The sequence below is a fragment of the Polypterus senegalus genome, chromosome 7 (assembly GCF_016835505.1).
Source record: "Polypterus senegalus isolate Bchr_013 chromosome 7, ASM1683550v1, whole genome shotgun sequence".
NCBI lineage: Eukaryota > Metazoa > Chordata > Cladistia > Polypteriformes > Polypteridae > Polypterus > Polypterus senegalus.
The window spans coordinates 75,710,556-75,728,391 of NC_053160.1; the positions used below are offsets into that span (position 1 = coordinate 75,710,556).

The window sequence follows — 17,836 nt, forward strand, 5'->3', positions numbered from 1 at the left end:
CACAACGGTCGCCAGACCCATGGGGCCTGACACAATCCTCATAGCCAGCTCTGTTAGTGCCAGAGGTCACACTGAAGTCATCAATGACCAGAGGAGTGTCACCTTGCAGGCACCCATCAACCACTGAGCAAAACTGTGAATAAAATGTCTCCCTCACCGAGACATCATTCCCTGCAGTTGGAGCATACATGGAGACAACAGACGAGGCACCCAGAGAGTGCCTTAAACAGAGTCTCATAATATGCTCAATGAAAGGAGTGACATCAGCCACCATCACAAGTAACTGATCCAACATAGCAACAGTGACTCCCGGAGTATGACGACCATCAGAGTGACCACACCAATAAAAGGGTGCGCTCACCTAAAGAAATCTGGCCAGTCCCAGGTCTGCGCACCTCAGAGAGTGCTGCCATTGAAATGTGGAGTTTACGAAGCTCCTCCGAAAGAAAAGAAAGATCATTATGCTGGACAGGCAAGACTTTCCACACGCCTACCCAGATGGGCCAATTCAAGCTGGGACCCGAGTGTTGACGTGCAGTGGGCGATGCCTCAGCACCACACCAGTTCCCACCTCTAACAGGCCTGTCCCTACTGGCTCTCTGATGGTTTTGACTCTTCCAGAGATGATGCTCCCAAGGGTTTTTCCCCCATCTCTTTCATAAAGCAAGCAGCCTTCTTATGGGCGCCTGCAGCAGAGCCATTCCCCTGAGAGTTGAAAGGAATCCTGCCTGTCATCTCAGAACTGCGTTTAGTTTTTTTTTTTTTTAAATGGTGGCTGGAGTGCCAATCCTGTCACCAACCCTCACGATTTCCCTGCAAGCTGGAGGACTGCTTGCAAGGCCTGGATGCAGTTTAACGTCATAACCAGGACAAAAGATGTTACCAAGTAAAAACTGTAAACGTCTAATAACAATAACAATATATATTCAAATTATGCATTAATCCTACTGATTACCCATTTGAATTCAAAAGAAAAGACTTTAAAATAAAACTATGTTTTGCAATGACACTATGCAAAAGCAAGTCATTAGGGAACGCAGAAATTGATCTAATGCAGGAATGTTTTATTTATGTGCAGTTATATATTGTATATTCAAGAGTAAGCAGCTCCAGTGACTCAATAATACGATTACTTATTATTTGACTGATACCTTTAATCAAGGCAATTTACAAAATGTGAGATAAAACTGAGATAAAATTTGTTTTTCCAGTTGGAGCATAGGCAGGTGATGTGCTCATGTTCACATGTTATCAGTAGCAGGATGTGAACCCACAACATCAGGGTGTGAAGCACCAGATACAAGCCTGCCAATAATATTAGCCTGTGCTTAAAAAAAAGCCTATAAATACTGTATTGCATACAGAAAATTCATTAGTTAAAATATCTGACATATCCAAAAAACAGCTGTCACTATAACCGAGGCCTATTGGGAAAGAAAATTTCCCAGGTGAAGCCGGGTAACACAGTTAGTAAATGTATATTTAAAATTCAGGATGTCTTACACAGGGTGCAATTTATTAACAGTATCGTCATCTTGTGTTCTTTGTAGGTCTGAACGGATTTTTCTAATCAAGGGGGTGCAGTATCCTTTCGCAATATCCAGCTTCTCAGCCTTTGCAATACCATATTCCTACAAATAAAACATATTTTAATGGTTATGCCTTGCATGTAATTTTAAAAGGTGTTTGTTGTTACTTAATTTCAGTATCTGAAAATAACATCAGCTAAGAAATCAAACTTAACACCATGAGATTATTTTTGTGTTTAAAAATTATTAACTATTATTCACTATTTAGCTGTATCATTTTAAAAATAAAAATCTGAATTAGTTCCCCAAAATTATTTTTTTCTCTATTTTAGCACATCAAACTGCTGCTAAATTTACTTCAACTATTCATACTTCTATACTTCAAAACAATGTTTCATTAAGCTTTCCTGACTGTAATATTACAGTTTTCATTATTACACAGTAATTTCAAAATACATCAGCAATACATGAAATGACCCATATAGAAAATTATTTTTTATAAATTAAAACTGCATTCCTAAACAGTGTTATCTCTAATTACAGGTTTGTCTTACCTGTGGAATGACTATGTCAGCTAAAGCTTTTGAAAGTCGATATAATTCCATTGTGTGATCCAACTTTAAAGCACAGTTGTGTTGAACATCATATTTGATACAGTCATAGATGTCAGGAATTTTGCTAATATCATATCTTCCATTCTTCATTTTAAAATCCTTCTCCAGTTTTGCCCATCTTCGGAGCATAAGCTCAAGTGTTTCACTGTGATAAAGCTGAATGTCTGAATTAAAAATAGAAACACTTGAATTTAAACCAGTATTTACACCGTAACCTTTGCTTATGGGTATTGTTGTATGGATTCCTGAAAGAATACAACAGACCCTCATTTCATCAACATAAGTATGCCAGATCATGAAGTAAGCAGTGACTTCAAATCTAACTTCCAAGAAACCTTGTCACAGTGAATTTGGTTTCAATTACTTGTTTAATGAGGGTTGAGATACATATTGTGTTCATAACTAAATACCTAACAGGATTTATTCATTTTTCTTCTTATGTAGTCGGAAGAGTAAAAAGACCAGAGTGTGATCCCTCAAATGTTAAAGCAGCAGTAATGATCAAGTAAATACCTGGTAATTTCTTTTACAAAGGCACTAATGAGTTTCAGCTAAACTAAAAAAAAAAGTTCTTGATCCAGGTGACAGTAGTCATAGTTTAAATCTAGACACATTTTAGATAATTTTAAATCAGATAGGCACACACGATATACAACTTTTAGCTAGTTTTGAGCATATGTTGTATATAATGAAGAGATATGTATTTAATAAATAGCTGTGTTCTATTCTTTATCTGAAATGTTATTTCAATGATCTCATAATCTCCCAGATATACCTGTTGGCAAATTAAACACAACCATGCAATAATAATGTAACAATTACAGCTACTATTATACTAAAACATGTCCTTGACTTTCCATGTAACATGAATTTGACTACCTTAACACTCTTTTTTTTTTTTTAAATGGACTGCTTTGTTGTATGCCTGACCATTAGAAAACCTTAGTTTCATCCATTTTGGGAAATGGATGTCTGAGGCGGCGCTCCGTTAGCAGCGTTATTTTACCTTTTTTTACTAATATACTGATTTTTCCTGTATTTACTAAAACTGGAGGACTTTAACTAAAGTAAATGCAAGTATGCAAGAAAAGCCTGGCAGAGAATGACCTGGAACAGATAGGCGAATGAATTGATCTCTGGGGATTTAACACTACCTAAGGGGCTCCAGCTGAGAGCGAAAGTGGAAGTGAAACTGAGTCGGGTCAGAAAAACTTGTCAATTCCAGAAGGTTCGTTGGAACAGCATGGATTTACTACCCCTGCAAGTCAATGACACAGACTACAACTGAGCTTGCTACTCTGCCTGTGGAGCAAGAAGAAGACTAAAACAAACAGTCTGAAATGAAGGTAACGATCACTGCAATGATTACTGCAATAACTACTGCTCTCAGGAGGGACATACGTATAGGATAACACAAAAGATATAAAGGACATAACCAACACAAATGAGAAGCTGGTTGAGGATAGTAAAGGCTAGGAGAACCTTTGAGTCAACCTTTAAAGGTATGCTAGAAAAAATTTCAGAAAAATGCAAGTAAGTTTGAGAATAAATGTACAGCACTTGGTGCTCTGCTTGAAGATGTTAAGCAATTGTTCATGACTTCTATTTAAATAGTTGAACCAATTTCAAATACAAAGTGCATGGAGACACACTAGTTGCACTTGAAGATGGATACAGAAGGAATAATATCAGGATTGAAGGTCTCCCTAAAAATCGTGAAAGTCCAAATCCAGTGAAATTCATAGCTGAACTAATCTGTAAAATAGCTGGAGAGAACTTTAAGTCAGACACCAAAATATCAGTGGCTTAATGTGTATGTGGATCGAATACCACAAAATCTAGAAGCTTCATTGTACGTTTTGACAAATTAAAATCCAAGTCAAGTTTTATATCACCTATTAGACTCTTCCTAATAGCAGTAGCAGAAGTTCAAATGATGTCTGGACTTAAAATTAATTTGAAAAAAAGTGCGTTTTTCCCAGTGAACTCTCTAGCACACAACATTAGATTGGACACCTTCCATTTCATCATCACAGATCAGTTTAAATACCTAGGTGTAAACATCACAAGTAAACATAAAGCTCTTTTTCAACAAAATTATGCTGTCTGTATGGAAAAACTTAGGATATGCATAGATGGCCTACTCTCCACCTCACTTTAGCAGGAAGAATTAGCACTGTCAAGATGAACACCTTTTCTAAGCTTCTTTTTCTATTTCAAAACATCCCCATATACATTAACAAATTATTTTTTAAGAAATTAGATTCAATCATAACCTCATTTACTTGGAATTCAAAACCTCCACACATCCAAAGGGTGACCCTACAACAACCTAAAGCAGAAGGTGGCTCTACCTAACTTTCAATTTTATTATTGGGCAGCAAATATACAAGCTATAAAAACCTGGACATTGACAGAAATAGATGAACACACAGGTTTGGTCTGCAGCAGAAATAAAATCTTGCAGTACTTCTTTATATTTCTTGCTTTGTGCCTAGTAAATACAAGTTATTGTCAATACACTAACAATCCAATTGTCCTTCATTCATTCAGAATATGGGGCCAATGAAGAAGGCACTTCAAGACAGAGAAGCTTTTATCTGAGGCGCTTCGACATGATAACCACCATTTTCAACCATCTCAAACTTAGTTTTTATTGTTTGGAAAACATACAGGATTAAATCAGTTAGAAATTTGTACATACACTCCAAGTTCAGCTTTCTATCAACACAATTTTTTCACTATCTCCAAATCAGAAACTTAAAGAGAACTTAAACTTAAAGAGAAATTTCCCTCACCTCTCACCTACAGTATTTCTTCTGCTCCCGTTAATGGTTGCCACAGAGGCTGATCTTTTTCCATATCCTTCTTTCTTCTGCATCTTGCTCAGTTACACCCAGCACCTGCATGTCCTCCTCTCATCACATCCATAAACCTCCTCTTAGGCCTTCCTTTTTTCCACTTACTTGGCAGTGGTATCCTTAACATCCTTCTCCCAATATACCAGCATCTCATCTCATGTCCAAACCAACGCAATCTCGCCTCTCTAACTTTGTCTCTCAACCATCCAACTCTAATGTACTCATTTCTAATCCTATCCATACTCGTCACACCCAGTGCAAATCTTAGCATCTTTTACTCTGCTACCTCCAGCTCAGTCTCCTGCTTTCTGGTCAGTGCCAGCGTCTCCAACCCATATAACATTGCTGGTCTCACTATGATCCTGTACACCTTCCCTTTCACTGTTGCTGATACCCGTCTGTCACAAATTACTCCTGACACTTTCCTTCACCCATTCCACCCTGCCTGCACTTTACCTCTCTTCCACAATCCCCATTACTCTGTACTGTTGATCCCAAGTATTTAAACTCATCCACCTTCAGTATACCTACAATATTTCTATTCCAGAAGAAACATCGATCACTCTTGAGGACTCAGACAGCATCTCTATAATATATAAAAATATTTTAAAGTTTCTTCCTTTCAAAGATATTTCCAGAGTACAGTGGGAAAAGGATCTCTTACTCTGAGCGCTTTGACTAGTGAGAAAAGCACCATATAAATGCAAAGGATTGTTATTATTATTTCAGAAAAGGAGTAGAAGGCAGCCATGCACATAATTCATTCTAACACCATATGTGCAAAGCAAACAATTATTTAACTTAAAATCTTTTATCAAGCACATCTATCTCATTTAAAATTGTCCAAAATGTTTCCTGAGCAAGATCCATCCTGCGAACGTTGCAATCAAGCTCCAGCCTCATAGTGCCGCATGTTTTGGGCATGCACGAAATGAACATCTTTCTGGATAAAAATCTTTAAATGTCCATCCGGACAGCCTTGATTTTCACTCCTAATCCATTAACAGCTGTGTTTGGGGTACTCTCAGATGGGCTTAAAGTGGAGGACAAACAAACTTTATTACACTACTAACACGTAGACTTATCTTGCTCAACTGGAAGAATCCTAGCTCACCTCTTTTAAATCAGTGGCTAACTGATGTTATATGCTATTTGAAATTGGAAAAAATCAAATTCTCACTTAAGAGTCTCTGTTCAAAACTTTAAAACCTGGCAGAATTTAATCAATAACATTTTAGAATACCCTTTCCTCTCTTTCTCTTGGGTGGGGGTTGAACTGAATTTAGTTTTGTTACTTTTGTATGGAGTGTTACTTGCTTTTAATAAATTCAATAAAAAAGAAAACTTCCTGCAAATACAACAGACAATATGACCAACAACTGCAGAATACTCATAAGTATTAAATGGGCCCCGGTTTCTACAGGGCTTACATTAGGGAGCATTCTCTCACAATAGTACCAATACTGCTGGTGATTTTGTAAAGGACAGGAAATGCTCTATATCTGGCATGTCAAACTCACTACCATTGGTGAGCCGCTTCGACTGCCATACGTGCATCAGCGGGCCGCACTGTAACAAATACTATTATACAATTATACAAAGTTACTGTAGCTTTCTTTCCAATACTGAAAACTTAAAAAAAAAATGTAACACTTAAAAGTTTAAAGTCTAAAGAAAAGCTATTTATTTCCATACAAGCTCCATACAACAGCGTACAATTAGAATCTTAGTCTCTTAGCTAGGTCCTTATTATTATGTTATATTCATTATATTATATAGAAGTCTTACAGTGTGAGATCTATTTCTTTTGTCCCGACACTTGGCATCTCTTGTTAGTGACCAGTTCGTCAATATCAGGCTTGGAATATTGTGCAGCTGCAACTTTTATGAGGGATGAAAGGTGCTCCACAGGACGTCTTGAGTGATGTGGGGTTTTGGTAGCTTTCATTAACGAAAACAATTTCTCACGAAGGAAAGTGCTTCCGGACATAGACAGTACTCTCGATGCCAACTTACGGATCTGCACATACGAGGTGGCAGGTAAGCATACAAGCCTGGCACACCAACTTCGTTGTATTTTGCCATCAGAACAGAATCTGACTGCAGTTCAATCAATTTCATTTGGATATTCTCAGGCACATTCTCAACTTGGTAAGAGAACAGTGCAAAGTCCTGTTTGTGTGAACTGAAATCACGAAAACGCTCACTGAATTCATTATTAAGTAATTCAAGTTGTAAAATAAATCCTCCAAAAATCAAATTTTACTTTACTAAGTTTACTTCAAAGTTTATATTGTAAAATAAGCTGATATGTAAAAAGCCACCTGACCTACACTAATTTTACAAACTCAAAATCACAAAAATATGTTAATAAACAAGTCATCAACTTCTCGCGCACAGTTCAGATCTTCAGCTGTAGTCTGCATTGTTTGTTACAATACTAGCACAAAATTACATAAAACTAGAGCAAAAAAATGTGAAAATATGTGGGCTATTACTACTCGTGATGGTCAGTATTACCCAGTGGCCAGTCTCAGCAGCCCAGCCAGTAGTGTAGCCTAGCAGGGGTGGCCCCTTCAATGTCAATATGGTATCTTATGCACGGCGGATGGCCACGTCCGTTGCGGACACTGCATAGCCGCCTCGTGCTCATGACATGCTTCTATATGCGCGTGTCCGTAACCTGAAAACCAAGTGGCAGCCCATGATAGTCTCATTACAGCAGAACGTTATAATACCACATATAGCTTATTGCTCCGACTCGAGCGACATTAGTAAATACAGCGTACTAATTAACAAGAAACACAATGTTTTTAGTCCACAATGCCGTCAGTTGTGTCGTTATTTTCTCTTTCTGTTTTATATTCAATATACAGTATATTGGCGTGGCGGCCCCTGGGATTTGGCGTCCCTGTGCAGGTGCACAGTTTGCACATGCCTAAGGCCGTCCCTGCTGCAGCCTAGCACTTCAGTTGTGACGTTGCGGCTAATTAACTTTGGTCAAGGCTCGTCGCAATACTAGTAGATGACGTTTCTGGTACCGTAATGCCATGGGAAAACACGCTTTCGTCAGAAGGCAGAAGTAAGAAAAGTCAATAAGTAACGCCAAAGATGCAGAATGATTCAATCACAAATGATAGTAATCATTGTGAACAAGTTCAGTGCTAACTAGGATCTGTCATACGGGCCGCACAGATTTCTGTTGCGGGCCGCATGCGGCCCGGGGGCCACGTGTTTGACATGCCTGCTCTATATTATCTGAAATTGAAGAAAATCAAATTGTCTCTATGGAAGACCTGATAATACTTGTTTCAGAACTTGGCAAGAACGCATCAATGCAATTTTAAAGTAATTAGGACAGGCCTTTGCTCAAACTTTTATCTGTTGTTTTATCCAAAACAAAGAACCTTTTACATAAGGTTTTTAGTCACATACAGTGCATCCGTAAAGTATTCACAGCGCATCACTTTTTCCACATTTTGTTATGTTACAGCCTTATTCCAAAATGGATTAAATTAATTTTTTTCCTCAAAATTCTACACACAACACCCCATAATGACAACGTGAAAAAAGTTTACTTGAGATTTTTGCAAATTTTAAATAAAATTAAAATTAAAAATAAAAAAATTGAGAAAGCACACGTACATAAGTATTCACAGCCTTTGCTATGAAGCTCAAAATTGAGCTCAGGTGCAACATGTTTCCCCTGATCATCCTTAAGATGTTTCTGCAGCTTAATTGGAGTCCACCTGTGGTAAATTCAGTTGATTGGACATGACCTAGAAAGGCACACACCTGTCTATATAAGGTCCCACAGTTGACAGTTCATGTCAGAGCACAAACCAAGCATGACGTCAAAGGAATTGTCTGTAGACCTCTGAGACAGGAATGCCTCGAGGCACAAATCTGAGGAAGGTTACAGAAAAAATTCTGCTGCTTTGAAGGTCCCAATGAGCACAGTGGCCTCCATCATCCGTAAGTGGAAGAAGTTCGAAACCACCAGGACTCTTCCTAGAGCTGGCCGGCCATCTAAACTGAGCAATCTGGGGAGAAGGGCCTTAGTCAGGGAGGTGACCAAGAACCCGATGGTCACTCTGTTAGAGCTCCAGTGGTCCTCTCTGTAGAGAGGAGAGCCTTCCAGAAGGACAACTATCTCTGCAGCAATCCACCAATCAGGCCTGTATGGTAGAGTGGCCAGACGGAAGCCACTCCTTAGTAAAAGGCACATGGCAGCCCGCCTGGAGTTTGCCAAAAGGCACTTGAAGGACTCTCAGACCATGAGAAACAAAATTCTCTGGTCTGATGAGATAAAGATTGAACTCTTTGGTGTGAATGCCAGGAGTCACGTTTGGAGGAAACCAGGCACCGCTCATCACCAGGCCAATACCATCCCTAAAGTGAAGCATGGTGGTGGCAGCATTATGCTGTGGGGATGATTTTCAGCGGTAGGAACTAGGGGACTAGTCAGGATAAAGGGAAAGATGACTGCAGTAATGTGCAGAGACATCCTGGATGAAAACCTGCTCCAGAGCGCTCTTGACCTCAGACTGGGGTGATGGTTCATCTTTCAGCAGGACAACGACCCTAAGCACACAGCCAAGTTATCAAAGGAGTGGCTTCAGGACAACTCTGTGAATGTCCTTGAGTGGCCCAGCCAGAGCCCAGACTTGAATCCGATTGAACATCTCTGGAGAGATCTTTAAATGGCTGTGCACCGACGCTTCCCAGCCAACCTGATGGAGCTTGAGAGGTGCTGCAAAGAGGAATGGGCAAAACTGGCCAAGGATAGGTGTGCCAAGCTTGTGGCATCATATTCAAAAAGACTTGAGGCTGTAATTGCTGCCAAAGTTGCATCGACAAAGTATTGAGCAAAGGCTGTGAATGCTTATGTACATGTGATTTCTCAGTTTTTTATTTTTAATAAATTTGCAAAAACCTCAAGTAAACTTTTTTCACATTGTCATTATAGGGTGTTGTGTGAATTCTAGAATTCTGAGGAAAAAAATGAATTGAATCTATTTTGGAATAAGGCTGTAACATAACAAAATGTGGAAAAAGTGATGCGCTGTGAATACTTTCCGGATGCACTATAGTACTCTATGTCAAGTAGGGGTTGACTACGTTTCATGTAATGTTTTCTGTTACACTTTGCAGTGTTACTGTCATTTGCTTGATAGAGTTGTGTTTTTTGTTATAAAGGGTCATGTTTAGTTTTCCAATTAAAGAATTTAAAACATCTGTAATACACTACAAATGTGTCAAAGTTACATGTTGCTGCACAATGTAATGATAATCAAACAAAATCCTGGGTGAATCTGAAAGATGGGGATGAGTGTAACATAGGTAAATTTAGGTAAATAGAGGCAATATTGAAAAGGAAAGGAAGCTGCTATTTTTGTAAAAGAGAATTGTAACTGTGTGACTGCTTCAAATGGGTAAAGGCCCATATATTTGCTAAGATGTAGGATTCTACTAGAAATCATTAAGAATGGAGACCTGATATTATGAGTGTGCTATAGACACCACCCCCCTTCCCATGTAGATAATAGTGTGAAAATCTTCGCCTTTATGTTCACACTATACCTACAATGGTGTACTGTATACCACTGCAAAAAGGATAGAATTTGCTCACTCATGACCTGAAACATTTTTAATAATTGAAAAAATTGAACAGGCCAAATTAAACACACACATATCAAATAATTTAAAAGTGGCTAAACAAATAATAATCAGCAAAATTAAGGTATTTTGCTTACCAGTAGATTTGGGGTCCTCCATTCTTTGCCTTATTTGTGATGTCAAACTCTGAATCACTGAGTAAACTTTATCACATGTTTTTACAGGATTTTTAATCATCTGCATTGATTTAATTAAAGATGCGCTTGCTGTAGGTGCCAACTATAAAGTAAAAATACAACTTATATTAAGTGTGAAAAGTGAGAAATATAGCAAAGCATTTCTTCTGAACAAAGCAGATAGTCTTTTAAAGTTTGCAATTATTTTAGTTAATTAATTTCTGTATATTTTTGCTAACCCTTTAAACTCTACTTATAGTACTTCCTTATAAGGGGAAAAAGAAACAGAATTTCAGACCATTCCTGATATACAATCAACAAAATTAAAATTCTTGCATACATTTTAAATAATATCTCAATGAGACCACTGATGTCTTTAAACTTTATAGCAATATGCCAGAGTGGTCACCCTAGCCATATACAACTATTCTCACATCCATTTTGACATTTTGTATTTTTCTGAGAATAAATTATTTAGTGGTAAGGCCCAAAATTTTCACTAATGACAACATGTGCACAATATGGTACAAGGGAATTTCAAATAGGAAAAAAAAACTTGCAAAAAGAATAAACAAAGCTAAAATTATGTCTTTATACTACACAATTCTAGGTTTCATACAAGAAAATGAAAGCATGCTAAGAGATGCAAATTCAGATGCATTACATATGTGTGCTACTTATGGGTATGGCTGGGATGCTGTACACTTAGGCCTGTCGCAGTTATTACATAATTGTCTGATCTACAACAAATCAAACCACATTATTAACTATTTTTACTTATCTCTGTAAATTATTATGGACTCAGGGATGAAATTAAGACAAATACCACTGAAAAAACAACAAAAATAAGCTGCATTTTATATTTATCAAGTTTAACATAATGGGGTTTCGTTTATATTTAAAAGCTCAGATCAACTTAAACCACAACACACATAAAGCATAAAATACAAAAAAGGGGAAAACAGGTACCTTAACATATACATAGTTTCCTCAAGATCACATAAGCCAAGGGAGTTTTAGGTTACACTGTAGGGTGTTCTAAACCTGAGATGAAATCTGTAATTGCTTCTTTATCCACTAACCTGATAACTGATTTTAGAAGTCCTTTTACTTTCAAAAACATTTTACTCATGAAGAATTATTCTATTTTTATGAACTTAAACTCACCTTAACATTTACCACTCTAAAATAAATCTGTTTTGTTTCAATCTGTATTTTAGATTACATCAGACAAGGGGTATTCATGTGACACAAAGTAGAGTATGGCTGTGTTCTAGGATTGCTCTGTGACTCAACCCGGCAATTGTTCTGTTTTCACAAATGAACCTCAAACTTCTTACCAAAGCCTTAACACTAGAATTACCAGAGCCTACAAAAAAAACTTGTAGATCCGTCCCACCTTAAATCAGTTCTCACCTCTCCGTCAGTGTCTTTTGTCTTTTAAATGTGTTGATAAGCAGCAAGCATTCTGCTATCACATCCTCCACTGGCGCACAGTTTTCTCAGCTTAAGTCTGTTTACCTGTGTGTCAGTTACTTGGAGACGTATAGAGTAAGAAGTCAAGCAAAATCACACCTTTTATAAATACTATATCGATATTTGGAACACATTCATTTCATGTGTGTTCCACGTCTACAGCAATCTATGTCAGGGGTGGCAACACTTTTTCAGCTTTATATATATATATATATATATATATATATATATATATATATATATATATATATACACACTAATAAAAGGCAAACCCCTCACTGACTGACTGACTCATCACTAATCCTCCAACTTCCCGTGTAGATACAAAGATACAAGGCTGAAATTTGGCAGGCTCATTCCTTACAGCTTACTTACAAAAGTTAAGCAGGTTTTGTTTCAAAATTTTATGCGTAACGGTCATAACTGGAACCTACTTACGTACATATATACAGCCATAGCCTGCAGCTCGGTCGCCGTGAGTGAAAAATACAGCAATGTTCTCACAGGTTTCACTGGAAGTATTCTGGGGGCATTCCTTCGTGTTACCTGGGTTTAACAGACGGTCAATTGTTGAAAATAAGACTCTGGGATTACTAGCATTGTTATTTATAATATTAGAGAAATAGCAGCCTCTCAAGGCGGACTGTGTTATTGTATTCTGTTATTTTAGCCTTCAATATCTCATAATGGATAGTTAGTTTAGTTTTCCTCCATTTACGCTCAGCTCTACGACATGTTCTTTTAAATCAGACACTCTTTGGGTCTTCCATGGAATAACAGTACTAGAGGATTTTTTAACTGTCTTTTCAGGTGCAACTATGTCAACAGCAGTTCTTACTTTAGAATTAAAGTTTTCCACTTTACTATTTACATTATCCTCGCTATTATAGTTTGCACTATAAACGGACTGATTGCTTAGAATAGTTGTAAGCTTTAAAGCTGCTGATGAGTCAAAGAAGCGTTTTTTAACAAAATGCCTCTCATGAGCGTTTTCTATCTTTATTTCTATATTAAATAGTAGAAGGAAATGGTCTGATAGACCGATATCAGTGACCTGCTTTATATCAACTTTAAGTCCTTTAGTAATCACTAAGTCTAACGTATGACCTGCTTTATGTGTAGGCTGATTTACGAGCTGCCTCAAATCAAAAGAGTCCAGGAGGTTCATGAATTCCTTTACCTTTTGGTCACACTGATTGTCGACATGAAAGTTAAAGTCGCCGACTATTAAGAGTGCGTCATAGTTTGTAACTAAAATTGACATTAAGTCAGAGAATTCCTCAAGGAAAGACGCGTTATATTTAGGAGGTCTATACACGGATAATACGAGAACGTGAGAATCTCCATGAATAACAACGGCGAGATACTCAAAGGACTTAAATTTACCAAAACTAACATCTTTACATTTTAATCGCTCGAGTAAATGTTTGCCAAACCGCCCCCTTTTTCCCCTGGCAGTCGGCACGAGTAAAACTGTAATCCGGAGGCAGATTCGATTAAAACTGCCGCCCCATTGGAATTAAGCCATGTTTCATTTAGCGCAATAAAATCAATCTTTTTATCACTAATAAGATCGTTTATAAAAAATGTCTTGTTAGTTAAAGCTCTAACATTTAATAGTGCCATATTTAATGTTTCTGAAGGGCAGAGCTGAATTTTATGCGTGTTATTGGTAATCGGAACAAAAATTAAGTTATTTTTGTTAACGCCGCTCTGTGTGTACTTTTTATGTAATCTACAATCCGTTTTTATAGTCTTAATGCAGTGTTGATCTGAAGTAGTAATTTCAATTAAATTATTGGTGTTTATGCCGCACTGCCTAGATTTTTTACGTGCATTAAGATTTGTTATTAGATTATTAATGATGTGCACTTTAACGGAAGACTCTGTTAAGCCATTATGTCCTATCAAACCAGTAGCATTACGTAAGGGGTTAGCAGTAGAAGTAGACAGTCAAGATAGACGAATTACCTTAGCGATGTTTTCGGAGAGGACCCGGGGGAGTTGCGTCCCCCATCATCACGCCTCCCACGTAATTGAGTGCCTGCCCATATAAGGCCGCTAAACATGAGCGGGTGAAGGACTGTGCTTATGCAAACGAAGAGGAGATGGTCAGGGATAGATTAGTGTTTGGCACAAACTCAGCGAAAGTGCTAGAGAAACTTTTAAGTGTCGGGTCTTAGGTAACATTAAATAAAGCCGTGGACATCGCAAGATAGCATGAGAGCACAAACACAGCTGAGAACCTTTGATGCATGTACTCTGAGCAGCTCACGTGAACTGACTGTGAAAGCAGTACGCAGAGAACAAGCAAGAGCTCCAAAGAGCGCTGAACACAAAACGCATTACACAATTGAGAAGGCAGCAAAAGAATATGAAGCAAGTGATGCATACAAGCATATTCATAAGTGCAGCTACTGCGGAAACAAAGCACGGTGTAAACCTTAAGTTTAAATTAAGTTCATAGACAGACTGCCGCTGGCATTTGTCATGCCTATGACAAATACGATATTCGCGAGATACAAGTTTAATGAGATGTTGCAAGGTATAAACAAGACTTTTGATCACCTTGTAACGGAGTTAAAATTGCTGGTGAAGGACTGTGCTTACGCAAACGAAGATGAGATGGTCAGGGATAGAATAGTGTTTGGCACAAACTCAGCAAAAGTGCGAGAGAAACTTTTAAGTGTCGGGTCTGAGCTAACATTAAATAAAGCTGTGGACATCGCAAGATCGCACAAGATAGCACAAGCAGAGCTGAGAAACTTTGATGCATGTACTCTGAGCAGCTCAAGTGAACTGACTTTGCAGGACAGGGAAAGGTAAACCCATGCATGCAGTGTGTGATGTCTCACATAAAGAGGAAGACGAGCTGCTTTTTGATGCAGTAGGAAAGGAACAACCCTCTGATGCTGAACAAGCCTTCGTAGACATATCAATAGGAAAGCAAGGTGTAAAGCTTAAGTTTAAATGACATTCATAGACATGCTGCCGCTAAATATTCGCAAGCAAATCCACAACTTAATATTAGGAATTCCTGTTAAACATTTTAGATTCATGAGTACTAATTTGGGTACTGATCACTTCGATGAATGAAACCTCTTATCTTTACAACGGTTGACAACGAAGATGAGATGGTCAGCGACAGACTAGACAAACACGGAATGTGACTTGAACACAACACATCCTCCAAATACGAACCTGATTGAAAGAAATAATGATAATCAAATCCTTGATGACAGAAACACTCATAATAGTCACAAAACAATTACATTGACATGTTACATTATTTTTAAAATGTTTCCTTTTCTTTTTCATAACTTCTTTAACACACTACTTTTCCGCTGCGAAGTGCAGGTATTTTGCTAGTATTATATATATATTGTCACACATGTGCACATGGGAGGCAGCTAAAGGGCTTGAGTAAGGGCAGTTTTGAGGCACACCGGGATGTGGCAGAATGCACTGACTCTTTTTCTCCCTTGCCTGCAGACCATTCACGGGAAATTCCACCTGACTCTCTTGACGTCACTTTCGGGGCCGAGCCTATAGAAGGAGACCTTGCTGGCTCTGGCCCAGGTGATGTCACGTCTGGGCTTGAACCAATGGCTGAAGACCTCAATGAGCCCGACCCCTATGATCTCACTTCCTGTCTTCCCCTTTAAAAGCCTGCACCTTTTCCCTATTCCCTCAGTTCTGTGCACATCAGTGCTGTAATCATTTGTTCGACTTTGCAGCCAGGAAACCAATTATACGAGATTCTGACATTGGCATAGTCGGCAGGATGGAGAAGTCCCGGAAGAGAAGGGGACAGGACCTGCAATGTACCCAAGTGGGAGCGTACTGGGGCCGAGTTTTCAGGCGGGGACGGTGACCCGTGATTCGGTGTACGGTCTCCACGCCTGGCACGCGTAACCAGGCCACCTAGAGAGGCCAGGGAGTGTGAGGGAGGGGCTCACAGAGTTGGGCTGCTCTGGAGGGGGGAGGCAAAAGGGGCTTCTTATGCTCCCTTGGAGGACAGTGCCTGCCTCCCTGTGAAACTAGAGCCCCAATTACCACCTAGGGGTGCCCCAGACTGGCAGGTGACTAAAATAAAAAACTGGAGGTTAGACCCAGAGCGGCTGACCCTCAAACAAGCCTGGTCCTTCTGGGCAATGTTTGGGCTGTGGCTACGGCCATTGGAGAACAAGCCCTACCAGATAATAGAGCAGGTAGATTGCTATCTGCTCCCGAAAGCGCTTCCCCCTGGCTTCACCCAGCCGGTCTGGGGCAAGCGGTTTATGAACATGGCTGAGCTCATAGAGCTTCTAGAGACTCAAAGGACAGCCTCACAATCTGAGGGAGCAAAACCGTTCCTTTGTCGAACTCAGCCGGAGTACGTCCCAAAGCCTAGTGCCCCCACCCCCGTACAACCCGGAGCTTGTGCCGGCGTCGCGGGCGCACAAACTGCTTGGAAGCGAAGAGGGATGCAGGTGGAAGGGGAGTAAGGGTTGGTGTGCTCTGACTAACCCGTTGGCGGTCCCACATACAGGCATGGTGATTGTAAACAGGTACAAGACCATGGCCCTATTCGATTCTGGTAGCAACATTACCATTACCATTGCTGCCCGCCAGTTTGTGCTGTCACAACAGTGGTTAAGAATTAAGACCAGTATAGCCTGTTTCCACTGAGAAATCCGTTGGTGCAGCTCCACCGCTTGTCACATCAGCTGGAAACAGTTATCCTGTCTGTCCTGGAGGTAGTGAGTGAAAACCCCGTAAGGACCTCTCTGGTTGAGCACAACATTTTGACAGAGCCCGGGGTTATAGTCCGAGAACGCCTGTATCGTCTTCCCGAGGCAAAAAGGGCTGAAGTGGAGCTTGAGATCAAGCACATGCTGGAACTAGGTATGATCGAGGAAGTCATAGTCCCTGGTCCAGTCCTATTGTCTTGGTCGCTAAGCCTGACGGGAGTTGGAGGTTTTGCAATGATTTCCATCAGCTTAATCAAGTCTCCCAATTTGATGCCTATCCAATGCCACAAATGGACGACTTCCTCGAGAGGCTTGGACAGGCTCAATATTTGACCACACTTGACATGACAAAGGGGTACTGGCAGGTTCCTTTAACGGACTAAACGAAGGTTAAAACCGCGTTTAGCACCCCTAGTGGACACTGGCAATATCGTGTCCTTTCATTTGGGTTACATGGGGCCCCAGCAACCTTCTAGCGTCTGGTAGTCAAAGTGCTCCGGCTTTATAACTCATACAGTGCATGCCTACCTGGATGACGTGGTCATCTATTCCAGCATGTGGATGGAATACCTACAGCATGTCTGAGCGGTATTGCGGACACTAGGTGAGGCTGGGCTTCGGATTATTCCCAAGAAATCTTTCTTTGGGTTGAGCGAAGCCAAGTATTTAGGCTACCTGGTGGGTCAGGGTACCGTGAGCCCACAGTGCTCTAAAGTAGATGCCATTTTGAAATGGCCCCGTCTGTGAACCAAGCAGCAGGTCCAAGCCTTTCTCGGGTTTGCGGGGTACTACTGCCGGTTTGTTCCTCGGTTATCGGAGAGAGCGGCG

General features: G+C 39.7%; 1 protein-coding gene across 12 annotated transcripts in view; it reads right to left on the reverse strand.

Annotated features, from left to right (window-relative positions):
* Positions 1–17,836, reverse strand: part of ppip5k2 (diphosphoinositol pentakisphosphate kinase 2) — a 282,209-nt gene that overhangs the window by 106,680 nt on the left and 157,693 nt on the right. For all 12 annotated transcript variants that reach the window (XM_039758896.1, XM_039758895.1, XM_039758903.1 and 9 more), the window contains exons 18-20: positions 10,761–10,902; positions 2,084–2,307; positions 1,504–1,631 (exon numbers count right to left, since the gene is read on the reverse strand). In XM_039758896.1, the coding sequence (XP_039614830.1) occupies positions 1,504–1,631; positions 2,084–2,307; positions 10,761–10,902 (494 nt within the window). The remainder of the gene's footprint in view (positions 1–1,503; positions 1,632–2,083; positions 2,308–10,760; positions 10,903–17,836) is intronic.